This window comes from Scyliorhinus torazame, chromosome 18, assembly GCF_047496885.1.
Source record: "Scyliorhinus torazame isolate Kashiwa2021f chromosome 18, sScyTor2.1, whole genome shotgun sequence".
Classification (NCBI taxonomy): Eukaryota; Metazoa; Chordata; class Chondrichthyes; order Carcharhiniformes; family Scyliorhinidae; genus Scyliorhinus; species Scyliorhinus torazame.
The window spans coordinates 162,734,611-162,756,733 of NC_092724.1; the positions used below are offsets into that span (position 1 = coordinate 162,734,611).

General features: G+C 50.6%; 1 protein-coding gene across 4 annotated transcripts in view; it reads right to left on the reverse strand.

Moving 5' to 3' along the window:
• Positions 1 to 22,123, reverse strand: part of stxbp4 (syntaxin binding protein 4) — a 346,204-nt gene that overhangs the window by 29,689 nt on the left and 294,392 nt on the right. For all 4 annotated transcript variants that reach the window (XM_072483831.1, XM_072483829.1, XM_072483830.1 and 1 more), the window contains one exon: positions 15,450 to 15,507. In XM_072483831.1, coding sequence (XP_072339932.1) covers positions 15,450 to 15,507 — 58 coding nt within the window. The remainder of the gene's footprint in view (positions 1 to 15,449; positions 15,508 to 22,123) is intronic.

A 22,123-nucleotide genomic window follows, 5' to 3' on the forward strand; every position in this document is an offset into this window, starting at 1 on the left:
GACCCTCCAAGCCTGCGCCGATCCAGATCCTTTATCTAAAACTGTCGCCTATTTTCTAAGGATCTACTTCCCTCTGTTCCCCGCCCGTTCATATATCTGTCTAGATACATCTTAAATGACGCTATCGTGCCCGCCTCTACCACCTCCGCTGGCAATGCGTTCCAGGCACCCACCACCCTCTGCGTAAAGAACTTTCCACACATATCTCCCTTAAACCTTTCCCCTCTCACCTTGAACTCGTGACCCATAGTAATTGAGTCCCCACTCTGGGAAAAAGCTTCTTGCTATCCACCCTGTCTATACCTCTCATGATTTTGTAGATCTCAATGAGGTCCCCCCTCAACCTCCGTCTTTCTAATGAAAATAATCCTAATCTACTCAACCTCTCTTCATAGCTAGCGCCCTCAATACCAGGCAACATCCTGGTGAACCTCCTCTGCACCTTCTCCAAAGCATCCACATCCTTTTGGTAATGTGGCGACCAGAACTGCACGCAGTATTCCAAATGTGGCCGAACCAAAGTCTTTTACAACTGTAACATGACCTGCCGACTCTTGTACTCAATACCCCTTCCGATGAAGGAAAGCATGCCGTATGCCTTCTTGACCACTCTATCGACCTGCGCAGCCACCTTCAGGGTACAATGGACCTGAACACCCAGATCTCTCTGTACATCAATTTTCCTCAGGGCTTTTTCATTTACCGTATAGTTCGCTATTGAATTGGATCTTCCAAAATGCATCAACTCGCATTTGCCCGGATTGAACTCCATCTGCCATTTCTCCGCCCAACTCTCCAATCTATCTATATTCTATTGCATTCTCTGACAATCCCCGTCACTATCTGCTACTCCACCAATCTTAGTGCCATCTGCAAACTTGCTAATCAGACCACCTATACCTTCCTCCAGGTCATTTATGTATATCACAAATAACAGTGGTCCCAGCGCGATCCCTGTGGGACACCACTAGTCACCTTTCTCCATTTTGAGAAACTCCCTTCCACCACTACTCTCTGTCTCCTGTTGCCCAGCCAGTTCTTTATCCATCTAGCTAGTACACCTTGGACCCCATGAGAGTCCACTTTCTCCATCAGCCTACCATGGGGAACCTTATCAAATGCCTTACTGAAGTCCATGTATATGACATCTACAGCCCTTCCCTCATCAATCAACTTTGTCACTTCCTCAAATAATTCTATTAAGTTGGTAAGACATGACCTTCCCTGCACAAAACCATGTTGCCTATCACTGATAAGCCCATTTTCTTCCAAATGGGAATAGATCCTATCCCTCAGTATCTTCGCCAGCAGCTTCCCTACCACTGACGTCAGGCTCACCGGTCTATAATTACCTGGATTATCCCTGCTACCCTTCTTAAACAAGGGGACAACATCAGCAATTCTCCAGTCCCCCGGTACCTCACCCGTGTTCAAGGATGCTGCAAAGATATCTGTTAAGGCCCCAGCTATTTCCTCTCTCACTTTCCTCAGTAACCTGGGATAGATCTCATCCGGACCTGGGGACTTGTCCACCTTAATGCCTTTTAGAATACCCAACACATCCTCCCTCCTTATGCCGACTTGACCTCGAGTAATCAAACATCTATCCCTAACCTCAACATCTGTCATGTCCCTCTCCTCGGTGAATACTCGTTAAGAATCTCACCCATTTTCTCTGACTCCACACATAACTTTCCTCCTTTGTCCTTGAGTGGGCCAACCCTTTCTCTAGTTACCTTCTTGCTCCTTATATGTGAATAAAAGGCTTTGGGATTTTCCTTAACCCTGTTTGCTAAAGATATTTCATAACCCCTTTTAGCCCTCTTGATTCCTCGTTTCAGATTGGTCCGACATTCCCGATATTCTTCCAAAGCTTTGTCTGTCTTCAGTCGCCTAGACCTTATGTATGCTTCCTTTTTCTTCTTAGCTAGTCTCACAATTCCACCCGTCATCCATGGTTCCCTAATCTTGCCATTTCTATCCCTCATTTTCACAGGGACATGTCTGTCCTGTACTCTAATCAACCTTTCCTTAAAAGACTCCCACATTTCAAATGTGGATTTACCTTCAAACCGCTGCTCCCCATCCACATTCCCCAGCTCCTGCCGAATGTTGGTATAGTTAGCCTTCCCCCAATTTAGCACTCTTCCTTTAGGACCACTCTCGTCTTTGTCCATGAGTATTCTAAAACTTACGGAATTGTGATCGCTATTCCCAAAGTAATCCCCGACTGAAACTTCAACCACCTGGCTGGGCTCATTCCCCAACACCAGGTCCAGTATGGCCCCTTCCCGAGTTGGACTATTTACATACTGCTCTAGAAAACCCTCCTGGATGCTCCTTACACATTCTGCTCCATCTAGACCTCTGACACTAAGTGTATCCCAGTCAATGTTGGGAAAATTAAAATCTCCTATCACCACCACCCTGTTGCTCCTACATCTTTCCATAATCTGTTTACATATTTGTACCTCTATCTCACGCTCGCTGTTGGGAGGTCTGTAGTACAGCCCCAACATTGTTACCGCACCCTTCCTATTTCTGAGCTCTGCCCATATCGCCTCACTGCTCGAGTCCTCCATAGTGCCCTCCTTCAGCACAGCTGTGATATTCTCTCTGACCAGTAATGCAACTCCTCCACCCTTTTTACCTCCCTCTCTATCCTGCCTGAAGCATCGATATTCTGGGATATTTAGTTGCCAATCATGCCCTTCCCTCAACCAAGTCTCAGTAATAGCAATAACATCATACTCCCAGGTACTAATCCAAGCCCTAAGTTCATCTGCCTTACCTACTACACTTCTTGCATTAAAACAAATGCACCTCAGACCACCAGTCCCTTTGCGTTCATCATCTGCTCCCTGCGTAATCTTCCCCTTAGTCACGCTGACTTCATGATCTAGTTCCTTACAGGCTTTAGTTACTACCTCCTTACTGTCCACTAACCTCCTCAAAAGGAAGAAAAAAAGAAAAATTGTGACCAATCACACGATGAAAAAAAATAGAAATAGAAAAACCTTACCTTATCAACACACCTCAGGGAAAAGAAAAACTACTTACCAGTCACCAGCCAATCACTTACCTGCTGGCTGTGACATCACGGTTCAACTTCTTTCTACTTCTACCTGCTCTCGAGTCTCCCTCTTGATCTTAACTCGGCTGGGATCCTTACAGTGATTGTTTTTTTTTTGGTTAGAGGAGGAGGTAGGGAGGGAAACACTGAAGAAGTGTTTGGGGTTTAACTGCCACTTGACAACAGCTCCTCCACAAACCACCTTCTGGATACAGTGACCGCAATGCACTGATGCAAAGTTTCCCCACAACAGCCAATCAGCGGCTCTGTTCTGCTGCCATCTGCTGGTTAGCCCTGCTGCCTCACGGCGCCAAGATCCCAGGTCTGATCCCGGCCCTGGGTCACTGTCCATGTGGAGTTCGCGTGGGTTTTGCCCCCACAACGCAAAGGTGTGCAGGGTAGGTGGATTGGCCACGCTAAATTGGCCCTTAATTGGAAAAAATGAATTGGGTACTCTAAATTTATAAAAAAAGGTTTGCACATTCTCCCCGTGTCTGCGTGGGTTTCACCCCCACAACTCAAAGATGTGCCAGTTAGGTGGATTGGCCACGCTAAATTGCTCCTTAATTGGAAAAAAAATAATTTGAAAAATGACATAGGAGCAGAATTAGGCCACTCGGCCCATCGAGTCTGCTCCGCCATTCAATCATGCCTGATATTTTACTAATCCCCAAACTCCTGCCTTCTCCCCATAACCCCTGATCCCCTTATTAATCAAGAACCTCCTATAATTATAATAATAATAATAATCGTTATTGTCACAAGTGGCTTACATTAACACTGCAATGAAGTTACTGTGAAAATCCCCTAGTCGCCACATTCCGGCACCTGTTCAGGTACACAGAGGGAGAATTCAGAATGTCCAATTCACCTAACAGCACGTCTTTCGGGACTTGTGGGAGGAAACCGGAGCATCCGTAGGAAACTCACGCAGACACGGGGAGAGTGTGCAGACTCCCCACAGACAGTGACCTAAGCCGGGAATCGGACCCGGGACCCTGGCGTTGTGAAGCAGCAGTGCTAACCACTGTGCCACCTATATTCATCAATCTAAGTGCGGGGGCGGCGGGGGGGGGGGGGGGGGGGGGGGGGGTGGTTAGTTTAGGGAAGATAGAAAAGAGAAAAGGAAGGACTTCAGGAATGGAGAGAAAGAAACCGCTGGGAACAGTGTGCCTGCACACTGCCAGAAATACCTCCAGTCAGGCCGAAGCAGTGGTAGTTTTGTTGAGGCCTTCAGCTGAAACCATTCAGCCAATTTATTTATTTATTGTGCTCAAATAGGTTTGAAGCAATTGTTTTATATTCCATATTTTGATAGAATACATAGCGAGACAGTCAATAGTGAGATTTAAGATAATAGTGACCTGGACTGCACTGCCTGACAGGCTGACAGTCTACTTTGCTGGAAAGGATCATTTCCTGTGCGGGATGGGAGAAGGGCAGTACCTCCGGGATATATGGACAGATCCTGGGTGAGGGGCAGGTCTCGGTGGATGAGGAGAAGGCTAGGTGGGAGGGGTAGTTGAGTCCTATTTTGGAGGAGGAGGTGTGGAGTGAGTCTCCCCGTTGGGTGAACGCTACATCGTCCTGCGCGAGGCTAAGTTTGATTCAGCTCAAGGTGGTGTTCAGAGCACATCTCGCCAAGGCCAGGATGAGTCATTTCTCGAGGGGTTGTGAATAGGTGTGAGTGGTGTTCGGGGGGACCTGTGAACGAGAGGCACATATTCTGGTCCTGCCCAAGCTGGAGAGTTTTTGGGGGCCTTTTTTCAACACCAAATCGACAATTGTAAATGTAGATTTGGAGCCCTGCCCATTAGTTGCGATATTTGGGGTGTCAGACCAGCCGGGACAGAGGACGGGGGTGATGGTGGACGCTTGGGCATTTGCCTCACTGTTGGCTTGGCAGCGGCTCCTGTTGTGCTGGAGAAGAGCGTTATCGTGAAGTGCCGCAGCGTTGCCGGGTGACCTGATGGAGCTTTTGCATCTCGAGAAGGTTTCGTTCACGAGGAGGGGAGTGACTGACGGGCTCTATCGCAGATGATGTCCGTTTATGTTGTATTTCAAGGATCTGGTCACTGTTAGCAACTAGGGAAGAGGGGGTGTTCTATTCGGGAGGGGGGAGGTTATAGTTGTTGAGGGGATTTTTTGTTTAGTATGGTTTGTTGAAGTTGTTGATAAGTATGATATTCTCATGTATAAAATATTAAATACACAATAAAAATATTTTAAAAAAAGACAATTTCAATCGGAGCTGTCTTATTCAATTGGACAGCATTCAATTAATACATTGCACGTTCTTCTACAGAACTCCTCTTCAGTATGTGCAGTGGTGCTGTGGGCTGCTGTTGTTTTGTTTTCTATTGGTGTGCATTGTCAGCACGGCAATGTGCGTGAATGTGCCCCCTGTGGATTTCGGCGGCAGCGGTGCGCAGGGGCCTTCTTGGAGGTGAGTAGTGAGTTTAAAAGCTCTTACCTTTACAGGAGCAGCCCTTTGGATTTCGGCGGCAGCGGTGCGCAGGGGCCTTCTTGGAGGTGAGTAGTGAGTTTAAAAGCTCTTACCTTTACAGGAGCAGCCCTTTGGATTTCGGCGGCAGCGGTGCGCAGGGGCCTTCTGGGAGGTGAGTAGTGTGTTTAAAAACCTTACCTTTACAGGAGCAGCCCTTTGGATTTCGGCGGCAGCGGTGCGCAGGGGCCTTCTGGGAGGTGAGTAGTGAGTTTAAAAGCTCTTACCTTTACAGGAGCAGCCCTTTGGATTTCGGCGGCAGCGGTGCGCAGGGGCCTTCTTGGAGGTGAGTAGTGAGTTTAAAAGCTCTTACCTTTACAGGAGCAGCCCTTTGGATTTCGGCGGGAACCGGAAGTTCGACCTCTGGCAAGTCCCCCCCCCCCCCCCAATAAATTCTGGTGGAGAGGAAACCCGAGACACTACACGTGTAGTGTCTCCCACCCACCCTCCTCCTCTAACCTAATAATAAGACCCATTGGTGTAAGGTAAGTGCCATATTATATTATTATATTATTAGCATTGTGCAGGCCAAGGATTGGAGGTGGAGGAGCAGTCTCTGTCAGCGAGAGAACCTGAGAACATCTCAGAAGGTAAGCAAGTGATTTTTACTTTTATACCTTTTTTTCAAATTGTGTGTGTCGGGGGGAAACTGAAGTGACATCACAGAAAAGCTGTGACCTGAGTGGCTGGTTGGGATTCTAACCTAAATTTTTTTGAGTATTTGGGAACTAATTAAACATAATAACTTAATTATAATTTAGAGGATATCTAAGCCAGAGATCGGAGGATATTATAGTTAGCTATCGCATTTCTATTAGAAATCTAGTGCTAGGAAACAGATAGTTGACAGTAACTTTGTAATTTAAAAAAAAAAGTATTTATTAAAAAAAAAAAAGACAAATTTTAATTTTAATTAATTGACGCAATGTCAGTTAGAGGGGTGCTGTGCTCTGACTGTGAGATGTGGCAGGTCCGGGAGGCTTCCAGCGTCCCGGATGGCTTCATCTGCAGAAAGTGCACCCAACTGCAGCTCCTCACAGACCGCATGGTTCGGTTGGAGCAGCAATTGGATGCACTTAGGAGCATGCAGGTGGCGGAAAGCGTCATAGATCGCAGTTATGTAAGTGTGGTCACACCCAAGGTGCAGGCAGAGAAATGGGTGACCACCAGAAAGGGCAGGCAGTCAGTGCAGGAATCCCCTGTGGCTGTCCCCCTCTCGAACAGATATACCCCTTTGGATACTGTCGGGGGGGATAGCCTATCAGGGGAAAACAGCAGCAGCCAGAGCAGTGGCACCATGGCTGGCTCTGATGTTCAGAAGGGAGGGTCAAAGCGCAGAAGAGTAATAGTTATAGGGGACTCTATAGTCAGGGGAACAGATAGGCGCTTCTGTGGACGTGAAAGAGACTCCAGGATGGTATGTTGCCTCCCTGGTGCCAGGGTCCAGGATGTCTCCGAACGGGTAGAGGGAATCCTGAAGGGGGAGGGCAAACAGGTAGAGGTCGTTGTACATATTGGTACTAACGACATAGGCAGGAAGGGGCATGAGGTCCTGCAGCAGGAGTTCAGGGAGCTAGGCAGAAAGTTAAAAGACAGGACCTCGAGGGTTGTAATCTCGGGATTACTCCCTGTGCCACGTGCCAGTGAGGCTAGAAATAGGAAGATAGAGCAGACAAACACGTGGCTAAACAGCTGGTGTAGGAGGGAGGGTTTCTGTTATCTGGACCACTGGGAGCTCTTCCGGGGCAGGTGTGACCTGTATAAGATGGACGGGTTGCATCTAAACCGGAGAGGCATAAATATCCTGGCCGCGAGATTTGCTAGTGTCACACGGGAGGGTTTAAACTAGTATGGCAGGGGGGTGGGCACGGGAGCAATAGGTCAGAAGGTGAGAGCGTTGAGGGAGAACTAGGGAATAGGGACAGTGTGGCTCTGAGGCAGAGCAGACGGGGAGAAGTTGCTGAACACAGCGGGTCTGGTGGCCTGAAGTGCATATGTTTTAATGCAAGGAGCATTACGGGTAAGGCAGATGAACTTAGAGCTTGGATTACTACTTGGAACTATGATGTTGTTGCCATTACAGAGACCTGGTTGAGGGAAGGGCAGGATTGGCAGCTAAACGTTCCAGGATTTAGATGTTTCAGGCGGGATAGAGGGGGATGTAAAAGGGGAGGCGGAGTTGCGCTACTTGTTCAGGAGAGTATCACAGCTATACAGCGAGAGGACACCTCAGAGGGCAGTGAGGCTATATGGGTAGAGATCAGGAATAAGAAGGGTGCAGTCACAATGTTGGGGGTATACTACAGGCCTCCCAACAGCCAGCGGGAGATAGAGGAGCAGATAGGTAGACAGATTTTGGAAAAGAGTAAAAACAACAGGGTTGTGGTGATGGGAGACTTCAACTTCCCCAATATTGACTGGGACTCACTTAGTGCCAGGGGCTTAGACGGGGCAGAGTTTGTAAGGAGCATCCAGGAGGGCTTCTTAAAACAATATGTAAACAGTCCAACTAGGGAAGAGGCGGTACTGGACCTGGTATTGGGGAATGAGCCCGGCCAGGTGGTAGATGTTTCAGTAGGGGAGCATTTCGGTAACAGTGACCACAATTCAGTAAGTTTTAAAGTACTGGTGGACAAGGATAAGAGTGGTCCGAGGATGAATGTGCTAAATTGGGGGAAGGCTAATTATAACAATATTAGGCGGGAACTGAAGAACATAGATTGGGGGCGGATGTTTGAGGGCAAATCAACATCTGACATGTGGGAGGCTTTCAAGTGTCAGTTGATAGGAATACAGGACAGGCATGTTCCTGTGAGGAAGAAAGATAAATACGGCAATTTTCGGGAACCTTGGATGACGAATGATATTGTAGGCCTCGTCAAAAAGAAAAAGGAGGCATTTGTCAGGGCTAAAAGGCTGGGAACAGACGAAGCCTGTGTGGCATATAAGGAAAGTAGGAAGGAACTTAAGCAGGGAGTCAGGAGGGCTAGAAGGGGTCATGAAAAGTCATTGGCAAATAGGGTTAAGGAAAATCCCAAGGCTTTTTACACTTACATAAAAAGCAAGAGGGTAGCCAGGAAAAGGGTTGGCCCACTGAAGGATAGGCAAGGGAATCTATGTGTGGAGCCAGAGGAAATGGGCGAGGTACTAAATGAATACTTTGCATCAGTATTCACCAAAGAGAAGGAATTGGTAGATGTTGAGTCTGGAGAAGGGGGTGTAGATAGCCTGGGTCACATTGTGATCCAAAAAGACGAGGTGTTGGGTGTCTTAAAAAATATTAAGGTAGATAAGTCCCCAGGGCCGGATGGGATCTACCCCAGAATACTGAAGGAGGCTGGAGAGGAAATTGCTGAGGCCTTGACAGAAATCTTTGGATCCTCGCTGTCTTCAGGGGATGTCCCGGAGGACTGGAGAATAGCCAATGTTGTTCCTCTGTTTAAGAAGGGTGGCAGGGATAATCCCGGGAACTACAGGCCGGTGAGCCTTACTTCAGTGGTAGGGAAATTACTGGAGAGAATTCTTCGAGACAGGATCTACTCCCATTTGGAAGCAAATGGACGTATTAGTGAGAGGCAGCACGGTTTTGTGAAGGGGAGGTCGTGTCTCACTAACTTGATAGAGTTTTTCGAGGAGGTCACTAAGATGATTGATGCAGGTAGGGCAGTAGATGTTGTCTATATGGACTTCAGTAAGGCCTTTGACAAGGTCCCTCATGGTAGACTAGTACAAAAGGTGAAGTCACACGGGATCAGGGGTGAACTGGCAAGGTGGATACAGAACTGGCTAGGCCATAGAAGGCAGAGGGTAGCAATGGAGGGATGCTTTTCTAATTGGAGGGCTGTGACCAGTGGTGTTCCACAGGGATCAGTGCTGGGACCTTTGCTCTTTGTAGTATATATAAATGATTTGGAGGAAAATGTAACTGGTCTGATTAGTAAGTTTGCAGACGACACAAAGGTTGGTGGAATTGCGGATAGCGATGAGGACTGTCTGAGGATACAGCAGGATTTAGATTGTCTGGAGACTTGGGCGGAGAGATGGCAGATGGAGTTTAACCTGGACAAATGTGAGGTAATGCATTTTGGAAGGGCTAATGCAGGTAGGGAATATACAGTGAATGGTAGAACCCTCAAGAGTATTGAAAGTCAAAGAGATCTAGGAGTACAGGTCCACAGATCACTGAAAGGGGCTACACAGGTGGAGAAGGTAGTCAAGAAGGCATACGGCATGCTTGCCTTCATTGGCCGGGGCATTGAGTATAAGAATTGGCAAGTCATGTTGCAGCTGTATAGAACCTTAGTTAGGCCACACTTGGAGTATAGTGTTCAATTCTGGTCGCCACACTACCAGAAGGATGTGGAGGCTTTAGAGAGGGTGCAGAAGAGATTTACCAGAATGTTGCCTGGTATGGAGGGCATAAGCTATGAGGAGCGATTGAATAAACTCGGTTTGTTCTCACTGGAACGAAGGAGGTTGAGGGGCGACCTGATAGAGGTATACAAAATTATGAGGGGCATAGACAGAGTGGATAGTCAGAGGCTTTTCCCCAGGGTAGAGGGGTCAATTACTAGGGGGCATAGGTTTAAGGTGAGAGGGGCAAAGTTTAGAGTAGATGTACGAGGCAAGTTTTTTACGCAGAGGGTAGTGGGTGCCTGGAACTCACTACCGGAGGAGGTAGTGGAGGCAGGGACGATAGTGACATTTAAGGGGCATCTTGACAAATATATGAATAGGATGGGAATAGAAGGATACGGACCCAGGAAGTGTAGATGATTGTAGTTTAGTCGGGCAGTATGGTCGGCACGGGCTTGGAGGGCCGAAGGGCCTGTTCCTGTGCTGTACATTTCTTTGTTCTTTGTTCTTTGTGGTTGCAGCTGAAACACATAAAATCCTGAACACGCCCAGGTCTGCTGGGACGGTCTCCCCTACAACACCTGTGATTTGGGCTGACACCAGGGGCGGGATTCTCCCCTACCCGGCGGGGCGGGGGGTTCCGGCGTAATGGAGTGGCGGGAACCACACCGGCGTCGGGCTGCCTCCGCACCTTTAGGGGCCAAGCCCTCACCTTGAGGGGCTAGGCCCGCGCCGGAGCGGTTTCCACCCCGCCGGCTGGCGGGAAAGGTCTTTGGCACCATGCCAGCCGGCGCCGAAATGTCTTCGCCGGGTGACGCATGCGTGGGAGCGTCAGCGGCCGCTCACGGCATCCCCGCGCATGCGCAGTGGAGGGGGTCTCTTCCGCCTCCGCCATAATGGAGACCATGGCGAAGGCGGAAGAAAAAGAGTGCCCCCACGGCACAGCCCCACCCGCGGATCGGTGGGCCCCCGATCGCGGGCCAGGCCGCCGTGGGGGCACCCCCGGGGCCAGATCGCCCCGCGCCCCCCCCAGGACCCCGGGGCTTGCCCGCGCCGCCTTGTCCCGCCGTTCAAAAGGAGGTTTAATCCACGCCGGCGGGTGAGGGTTGACAGCGGCGGGACTTCGGCCCATCGCGGGCCGGAGAATCACCGGGGGTGGGCCCGCGAACCGGCGCGATTTCCCGCCGACCGGCGTGATTCCCGCCCCCACCGAATCTCTGGTGGCGGAGACTTCGGGACACGGCGGGGGCGGGATTCACGCCTGCCCCCGGCGATTCTCCGACCCGGTGGGGGGTCGGAGAATCGCGTCCCTTGTCTTTTTTCTGGTCCTTTGATGCTGATCCGGTTCCTAGGATCGTGTCTGGGTCTCTGCTGGGCCTGTTGATCCTGCCGTGCACCTCGTGGCCATACGGCTCCATACCTGACTGACCTCCCCATCAGCCACGCTTTGGGGCTCAGTGGCGTCTATTTCAGTGCACCCGGCCACCTGAGCTGGCAGCTGATTCGTCCATCCCTTGTCAGCTGACGGGTTCGAAGGTCCCGGCGCCATATTTAAAAGCCAGTCTTCATATCACTCTCTCCAGCCGATACGGTTCACCAGGCCATGCAGGATGTCAGCAACCCAGAGGGAAAAGGCTAGCAGCCTCGAGAGGAAGTCTGTTCCTCAATTCAACAACCTCGCCCCCGCCACCCCACCCCCGAGCCAATGCCCCACTTGAACCTTTACTCAGCGTATCTGGAGTCTTCATCCATCCCCTTCCAGTAAATGATGCGGTTTCCCTTTGACCCCCTTGTTTGTCAACTTTTCATGCATTCTATTTTAACTCTTGTGCACCGGGGACAACACCATTGGAGCCCATCCCGCCAGTGTGATGTGATAGGACTCGCCACTTCCAAATGTTGTTTCTATCTCCCAGACGATACGGTGGCGAAAGCTGCCGCCTGGGCGGGTGGTTCTGATGCCGCCTCGCCTGCCCGCTGCCACGCTCTGCAGGAAAATGGTAAAATTCCCCCCGAGGAGTTTGGTCTGAAGGCAGAACCAGATTGAGAATCAAGGTCTGGAGCCAGGTTGGGAGGCAGCAGGGGCCGAGCTTCTTCAGCTCATCCAAAGCTTTGTCACCCTTCCGTTAACATTGCAACAAGTCCTGTGAACCATAGAACATCGAACATTACAGCGCAGTACAGGCCCTTCGGCCCTCGATGCTGCGCCGACCTGTGAAACCACTCTAAAGCCCATCTACACTATTCCCTTATCGTCCATATGTCTATCCAATGACCATTTGAATGCCCTTAGTGTTGGCGAGTCCACTACTGTTGCAGGCAGGGCATTCCACACCCTTACTACTCTCTGAGTAAAGAACCTACCTCTGACATCTGTCCTATGTCTATCTCCCCTCAATTTAAAGCTACGTCCCCTCGTGCTAGACATCACCATCCGAGGAAAAAGGCTCTCACTGTCCACCCTATCCAATCCTCTGATCATCTTGTATGCCTCAATTAAGTCACCTCTGAACCTTCTTCTCTCTAACGAAAACAGCCTCAAGTCCCTCAGCCTTCCCTCATAAGATCTTCCCTCCAGACCAGGCAGAATCCATGTAAATCTCCTCTGCACCCTTTCCAATGCTTCCACATCCTTCCTATAAGGCGGCGACCCATGGGAGAGGCGAGTAAGGGGAGGAGAACCAACAAGGGGGGGGGCGGGTTGGGGAAGGTGGCACTGTTTGTGTAAGCCTGGGCTTTGTGCCCGGGGGGGGGGTTGTTGGTTAAATTGCTGTGTTTTCGCTCTTGTTGAAATTTGATGTTTAAAATTGTTAAAATTATAAATGCCTCAATAAAATATTTTCTAAAAAAAACCATACAAGTCCCATCACACTCGGTGCTCACTGGTCTCCACTTGCTCCCCATCTGGCAATACCTCCATGTGTCAATTCTCTCCTCATGTTTAAATAGCTTGAGGGGCCTACCCCCTTCCCTATCCCCGCAGCCTCCTCCTTCTCTGCAGCCTCCCGAGATCTCTACGCTCCTCCAACTCTGCAATCTTGCATTCTCCAATTTCAATCACTTCACTATCACTATATTGAGTGGGAAATGAATTTAATGTCCGATTATCTTCTTATGTGTCTTGGTGTCAAATGCTGTTTGATATTATGAAGCATCTTGGGATAGTTACTCAGTTAAAGGTGCTGTATCAATGTAAGAATTACCTAACCTTGGGTAATTTGGGGCTGGTTTAGCACAGTGGGCTAATCAGCTGGCTTGTCATGCAGAACAAGGCCAGCAGCGTGGGTTCAATTCCCGTAACAGCCTCCCCGAACAGGTGCCGGAATGTGGCGACTAGGAGCTTTTCACAGTAACTTCATTTAAGCCTACTCGTGACCAATAAACAATTATTATTATTATTAACATGTGGCTGGCAGATTCTAGTTGGAGTGTGCCATAATTTGGCGAGGCTGTAATGTAAATTCAGTTCTTACCTGTCTACTGCACAGCACAAAGAATATTCAAACTCTCAAGGCTGAGGGGCGACCTGATAGAAGTTTATAAAATTATGAGGGGTGTAGATAGGGTGAACAATTGGAGGCTTTTTCCCAGGGTGGAAATGACAATTACAAGGGGGCACAGGTTCAAGGTGAGGGGGGAAAGGTTCAGTGGAGATATGCGGGGGAAGTTTGTGGTGGCCTGGAATGCACGGCCAAGTGAGGTGGTTAAGCAGATACGTTAGCGACCTTTAAGACTTATCTGGATAGGCACATGAACAGACGGGTATAGAAGGATCCAGGCGGTTGGTCTAGACAGGGACACGTGATTGGCGCAGGCTTGGAGGGCCGAAGGGCCTGACCTGTGTTGTATTATTCTTTGATACCTCGTCCTGCATTCCCTCACTTTGCATTCCCTCACTCTGCATTCCTTCACTCTGCATTCCCTCACTCTGCATTCCCTCACTCTACATTCCCTCACTCTGCATTCCCTCACTCTGCATTCCCTCACTCTGCATTCCCTCACTCTGCATTCCCTCACTCTGCATTCCCTCACTCTGCATTCCCGGACTCTACATTCCCTCACTCTGCATTCCCTCACTCTGCATTCCCTCACTCTGCATTCCCTCACCCTGCATTCCCTCACCCTGCATTCCCTCACCCTGCATTCCCTCACTCTGCATTCCCTCACTCTGCATTCCCTCACCCTGCATTCCCTCATTCCCTCGTCCTGCATTCCCTCACTCTGCATTCCCTCATCCTGCATTCCCTCACCCTGCATTCCCTCAGCCTGCATTCCCTCACCCTGCATTCCCTCATTCCCTCGTCCTGCATTCCCTCGTCCTGCATTCCCTCACCCTGCATTCCCTCGCCCTGCTTTCCCTCACTCTGCATTCCCTCACCCTGCATTCCCTCACTCTGCATTCCCTCACCCTGCATTCCCTCACTCTGCATTCCCTCACTCTGCATTCCCTCACGCTGCATTCCCTCACCCTGCATTCCCTCATTCCCTCACTTTGCATTCCCTCACCCTGCTTTCCCTCACTCTGCATTCCCTCACCCTGCATTCCCTCACCCTGCGTTCCCTCACTCTGCATTCCCTCACCCTGCTTTCCCTCACTCTGCATTCCCTCACTCTGCATTCCCTCACCCTGCATTCCCTCACCCTATGTTCCCTCACCCTGCATTCCCTCACTCTGCATTCCCTCACTCTGCATTCCCTCACTCTGCATTCCCTCATTCCCTCGTCCTGCATTCCCTCACTCTGCATTCCCTCACCCTGCATTCCCTCACTCTGCATTCCCTCATTCCCTCACTCTGCATTCCCTCATTCCCTCACCCTGCATTCCCTCACTCTGCATTCTCTCACCCTGCATTCCCTCACCCTGCATTCCCTCATTCCCTCACTCTGCATTCTCTCACCCTGCATTCCCTCACCCTGCATTCCCTCATTCCCTCACTCTGCATTCCCTCACCCTGCATTCCCTCATCCTGCATTCCCTCACCCTGCATTCCCTCATTCCCTCATTCTGCATTCCCTCACCCTGCATTCCCTCATTCTCTCACCCTGCATTCCCTCACCCTGCATTCCCTCATTCTCTCACTCTGCATTCCCTCACCCTGCATTCTCTCACCCTGCATTCCCTCACCCTGCATTCCCTCACCCTGCATTCCCTCACCCAGCATTCCCTCATTCCCTCACTCTGCATTCCCTCACTCTGCATTCCCTCACTCTGCATTCCCTCATTCCCTCACTCTGCATTCCCTCACCCTGCATTCCCTCATTCCCTCACTCTGCATTCCCTCACTCTGCATTCCCTCATTCCCTCACTCTGCATTCCCTCACCCTGCATTCCCTCATTCCCTCACTCTGCATTCCCTCACCCTGCTTTCCCTCACTCTGCATTCCCTCAGCCTGCATTCCCTCATTGCCTCACTCTGCATTCCCTCACCCTGCATTCCCTCACTCTGCATTCCACAGTGTTACCTATTCATAGCTAATTCTTGCAGTTTGCCCACACACATTCTCTGGAGAACTTACTTGATAAAATATTTAATGCCGTCGGCTGTGAAAGCTTCTTCCCATCCGTAGGGCAGACCTGGAGTGAGAAGCAAAATTAATCATTCACTGAGAACTCAGGGGAAGAACACATCAGCAGCAATGGAATGTCATTGGTTTAACACCAGGTCTTCTGGAAATAATTATCATGTGAATAAAACCATATTTCTATTAGATTTGAAGATGAACTCATATGGTAAAGGGGTATAGTGGAGTGGTACGGTATATATAGTGGAGTGGGTAATGGTGTGATATATAGTGGAGTGGATTATGGTGTGATATATAGTGGAATATAATGGTGTGACATATAGTTGAGTGGGTAATGGTGTGATGTATAGTGGAGTGGGTTATGGTGTGATATACAGTGAAGGGGTTATGGTGTGATATATTGGAGGGGTAATGGTGTGATATATAGTGAAGGGGTTATATTGTGATATGTAATGGAGGGGCTATGGTGTGACATATAGTGGAGGGGTATGGTGTGATATATAGTGGACGGGTTATGGTGTGATATATAGTGGACGGGTTATGGTGTGATATATAGTGGACGGGTTATGGTGTGATATGTAATGGAGGGGCTATGGTGTGATAGATAGTGGACGGGTATGGTGTGATATATAGTGGACGGGTTATGGTGTGATATATAGTGGACGGGTTATGGTGTGATATATAATGGACGGGTTATGGTGTGATATGTAATGGAGGGGCTATGGTGTGATAGATAGTGGACGGGTATGGTGTGATATATAGTGGACGGGTTATGGTGTGATATATAGTGGACGGGTTATGGTGTGATATATAGTGGACGGGTTATGGTGTGATATGTAATGGAGGGGCTATGGTGTGATAGATAGTGGACGGGTATGGTGTGATATATAGTGGACGGGTTATGGTGTGATATATAGTGGACGGGTTATGGTGTGATATATAATGGAGGGGCTATGGTGTGATATATAGTGGAGGGGTTATGGTGATATATAGTGGAGGGGCTATGGTGTGATATATAGTGGACGGGTTATGGTGTGATATATAGTGACGGGGCTGTGGTGTGATATATAGTGGAGGGGTATGGAGTGATATATAATGGAGGGGCTATGGTGTGATATATAGTGGAGGGGTTATGGTGTGATATATAGTGGGCGGGTTATGGTGTGATATATAGTGGACGGGTTATGGTGTGATATTTCGTGGACGGGTTATGGTGTGATATATAGTGGCGGGGCTGTGGTGTGATATATAGTGGAGGGGTTATGGTGTGATATATAGTGGGCGGGTTATGGTGTGATATATAGTGGACGGGTTATGGTGTGATATTTTGTGGACGGGTTATGGTGTGATATATAGTGGCGGGGCTGTGGTGTGATATATAGTGGACGGGTTATGGTGTGATATATAGTGGGCGGGTTATGGTGTGATATATAGTGGACGGGTTATGGTGTGATATTTCATGGACGGGTTATGGTGTGGTATATAGTGGCGGGGCTGTGGTGTGATATACATTAATTAGACTTCTTGATAATATTTTCCGGTGACGGGAGTGGACCAATCAGCAGTTACAAGCCCCCTGCCCGCCTGATGGGGCCTATGGGTGAGGTGGTTTATTGGGGGTAGACATCCTCCCCCCGACGCTGTAGAAATTCAATTATTATAGAATTATATTGGATTTATCTGCGCCACCTTTCGCCTTTCCCTTAAGGGGTTCAGTTTTGTGCCCGATGAATGAGTGTATGAGGGTGTGCCCCTTTGATCAAGGCCCTATAACCAGCCTCTTGGGAGGTTCTGGGAGCGGTAAGGCACTACATCAATGCAGGCTATAAGGAGCTCAATGTGCCAATGCAGAGGCCCGCTGTCTTTTTCAGATGAATTCTCAGGGGGCTGCACGGATGTACGGATATAAAAACTGTCCCAAAGAAGGGCCTGGTCAGACTTGTGCTCACAGCAAGGATCATACTGGGAGCGAGATGCTGCTTTATGCAGAACTATTTACATAGTTAAAATAAATTAATGATCAATTTTCACCTGCTTCCTCAAATTACTAAACTGGCAACAAGGATTAAAAGAAATTCCGGACTCGCTCGTAGACCTGCCTGACTGGCGGAAGTTACTGTTTGGGATGGAACGTCGTGACGACTTAAGATGCCGTTATTCTGAAAATTGGAAGCCTTTGACGCAGGCCTGGATAATTGGAACCAGTACGCGGAGCGCATGAGGTATTTGTTCCAGGCAAACGGGATTTCGGGGCAGGACCTCCGAAGATCCTCCTCTAACCGGTGCCCAGACGTTTGGGATCATAAAGAGTCTGACTTATCCGGCCGCATCGGACTCCAGATCCTTCGATGAGTTGGTCACCATGGTTTTGGAATACAATGACCCCAAGCCCTCCATAATTATGTCACGGTATTGTTTTAATACGGCGGTGTGGTCCCCCGGGGAATCAGGCGGTGTGGTCCCCCGGGGAATCAGGCGGTGTGGTCCCCCGGGGAATCAGGCGGTGTGGTCCCCCGGGGACTCGGGCGGTGTGGTCCCCCGGGGAATCAGGCGGTTTGGTCCCCCGGGGAATCGGGCGGTGTGGTCCCCCGGGGAATCAGGCGGTGTGGTCCCCCGGGGAATCAGGCGGTGTGGTCCCCCGGGGAATCAGGCGGTGTGGTCCCCCGGGGAATCAGGCGGTGTGGTCCCCTGGGGGAATCAGGCGGTGTGGTCCCCCGGGGAATCAGGCGGTGTGGTCCCCCGGGGAATCAGGCGGTGTGGTCCCCCGGGGAATCAGGCGGTGTGGTCCCCCGGGGAATCAGGCGGTGTGGTCCCCCGGGGAATCAGGCGGTGTGGTCCCCCGGGGAATCAGGCGGTGTGGTCCCCCGGGGAATCAGGCGGTGTGGTCCCCCGGGGAATCAGGCGGTGTGGTCCCCCGGGGAATCGGGCGGTGTGGTCCCCTGGGGAATCAGGCGGTGTGGTCCCCCGGGGAATCAGTCACGGACTACTTGGCTCGCTTAAGACGTCTGGTTGAAAACTGCGAGTTCAGGCCATCTGTCCGGAGATGTTGTGGGATTGTCTCGTGTGAGGTATTAACAATACGGCCACATAGAGGAAGCTATTGGCGGAATCCACTCAGCAGTCACTTCCACATCGGTTGGTTGTGGTGCAGGGACCGGGACCAAATTTGTTGGGGTGAGACTGGTTACGAGTCCTCTGTTCCAACTGACAACGGCAGCCTGTACGACGTGCTGGGTAAATATTCCGAGGTGTTCCAGGAGGGTCTGGGTAGAATAAAGTGGGCCAAAGCCCAAATCTAAGTGGATCCTGATGCTCGGCCCCGATATTTCAGGACGAGACCTGTACCATAAGCTATGCTGACGAAGGTTGACACAGATCTTCAACACTTGCAGGATCTGGGGGTCATACACCTGACATATGAATATTCCTTCCAGCATTGACCAGGAATGCAGTTTCCGGAGTGGGCAGCACCTGTGGTGCCAGCAATGAAGCCTGACAAGACTGTCTGCTTTTGCGGAAATTTCAAACTCACTGTGAATCGGGCCTCGTGCCTGTACCCATACCCGATGCTCCGAGTAGAGGATTTATACGCCAGATTGGCTGGAGGATGCTTCTTCACGAAGCTGGACATGAACCATGTGTATCTGAAGGTGGAGCTAGATCCAGAGTCCAGGAAGTTTGCCACCATTAATACTTATCGGGGGTTGTTTGAGAACACCCACCTCCCGTTTGGGGTTTCATCAGACCCAGTGATCGTTCAACCGGTAACGGAGAACATTTTGCAGCGCCTCCTGAAGGTGCCTGTCTACTTGGACGATGAGTTCATTACGGGATCTACAGAAAAGGAACATATTGGTAACCTTTCGGAAGTGCTCCGGTGGTTTCCCATGTTAGCGCCCGGCTGGAGAGGAGCAAGTGTGTATTCCATATTAAAGCAGTAACCAATGTCTGTAACAGGGTGGGCTACACTCAGTGGAGAATAAGGTTCGCGCAATAAAAAGGGCTCCAACGCCGAAGAATGACATGGAGCTCCTGTCGATTTGTCCTGGTCAATTACTGTGGAAAGTTCATTGCCAATTTGGCCACTCTGTTGGCTCCGCTCCATGTGCTATTGCGGGAGGAGCAGGAATGGTGCTGGGGCCTTTGTTGCTGTTAAGAAACGTTTGCCTTCCATGCAGCTTCTTACACATTATGATCTGGCTAGACCCCTAATATTGACATGCGATGCTTCCCCCCATGGCATAGTGGGGCTGCTGGTCCATGGATAGGATAACGGCACGGAACGACCCATTGCGTTTGCTTCGAGGACTCTGACGGATGCAGAGCGACATTACGCTCAGACAGAGAAAGAAGGTTCGGCAGTAATATTTGGAATAAAGAAATTCCATCAGTCCGTTTCCGGGCGATGTCATTTTAACCGACCGCAGGTTGCTGCCCGGCCTTTTCAAGGAGGATAAGGAATTCCATCGTGTGCATCAGCTCGGATCCAGCGTTGCTCCTGCTCCTAACATATGAATAATCCGTCCAGCGCTGCCCAGGAACGCAAATTGCCCATGCCGATGCCCTCAGCCGTTGGCCATGAGCGCCCCGTCCCAACCAGTGGCGACCCTCAATTTCACGGACATCTTCCCAGTGACGGCTGCTCAGGTGCACGTGGACACGGCGGGACCCTGAATTGACGAAGCTTCGCCTCACGCTGCTGAGTGGTGGGAAGGCGGAAGCTCTTTCCATAACCCGCCGCTCATTCACCCAGAGATCTGCTCAGCTCAGTATAGAAGACAGCATCATATTCCGGGGAGCTCTCGTGGTCACCCCTTCACAGGGGCAGGAAGCCCTGCTACAGGACCTTCACAGCGGCCATCCAGGTGCATCCTAAATGAAAGTGTTGGCCCGCAGTTATGTCTGGTGGCCCGGCATGGATGGGGGACACCGGGAGGGTGGTGCGTGGCTGGCCGACGTGCCAAGAGCGAAAGAACCCCCGCCCACGGCCTCACTGCATCTGTGGGAATGACCGGGATGCCCAGATTTTGCCGGACCGTTGATGGGTTTCATGGTCCTTGTGGTCGTGAAGTGGCTGGAGATGTGCAAAATGGCCGTCACAACGTCCTGGGCCACGATAGAGAAGCCAGGGGCATTTTTAGCATCCATGGGATCCCGGAGGTTCTGGTGATGGATAACGGGATGCCATTCATCAGCGAGGAATTTGCCAGTTTTATGAAGAGGAATGGCATTCGGCATGTTCGGACTGCTCCACACCATCCCTTCTCCGATGGTTCAGCGTAACGGGCAGTCCAGATCTTCAAGAGAGGTTGAAGAAGCAATCCACAGGGTCAACGGAAACGCGGCTGGCGCTGTTCCTTTTTAATTGTCACACAACGCCCCATGTGACAACGCGAATCGCCCCTGCGGAGTTCTTGATGGGCCGCAGACTTAGGACCCGGCTGAGTCCAACATTTACAAGTCTCGCGGCAAAGTAGAAGCACAACAGGAAGTTCAGAAACGACACCATGACTTGAGGGCACAGGGCTAACATTTCACTTTGGGGGGGAGGCTGTCTATGCCCACAATCGTGGGGAAGGAGCGTTGTGGCTCCCAGGTGCCGTGCTTGAATGAACAGATCCAGTGTCTTTTTTTTTTCTAAATTTAGAATACCCAATTCATTTTTTCCAATTAAGGGGCAATTTAGCGTGGCCAATTCACCTGACCTGCACATCTTTGGGTTGTGGGGGCGAAACCCACGCAAACACGGGGAGAATGTGCAAACTCCACACGGACAGTGACCCAGAGCCGGGACCGAACCTGGGACCTCAGCGCCGTGAGGCAGCACTGCTAACCCACTGCGCCACTGTGCTGCCCTGATCCAGTGTCTTCAAAGGTCTTTGTTCAGGCGAAGGTCCACCACAAGTATTTAGACCACCTGAGCAAGCAGGAACCTTGGCAACCGACCGGCAGAAACTGTACTCCGCTGCATCAGGAACTGCCCCTCAGCCCGGGGTCGCAGCCGGCTGGGTCACATCCCCCGATCCAGCAGAAGGAATGACTCTGGATCCGACATGGAGGCAGAGAAATCCATTCCAGTGGAGGTCAGTGATGCACGATCAATGACCACTAAAGCGAGGTTGTAGTCCAACTGAAGGCTTTAATAAGCTAGATGTTTCCCCCAGCAGCTCAGGTACAGAATGAGGGCTGCTGGGGCAGCACGGGCTCTTATACCCCGCCTAGCAAGGCGGAGCTACCATACATCTTGACCAATAGGAAGCATCCAGTTTCTACCAATGGTGTTCCAGCATTACCAGGTACCGTAATACCTCGACTACCACAGTCGGCATATCGTGGACCGAGGCCCCAACAGTCACTCTTCGGTGGTCAGCCTGGAAATGGCGGTCAGCGAACCGCTACACGCCACCCGACCCTGAGCCGCCTCAGGCAAAAGCGCAGCCACTGTCAAAGCGGCGCAGAAGGCCCCCACCTTCTCTATCGTGGCCCAGGACGTTGGTGGCTGAAAGGGGGCTTTCGGACTTTGGGAGGGGAGGGGAGTGATGACCCCCACGAGGACCACAGGGGAACCATCATTGATGTTCCTGTGAGACTCGTGGAGCTTCCCAGATAGAGGGTGGAGGCCACCCGCCTGCGGCTGGTTATGGACAGATATAGAAGGGGCTCAAAGC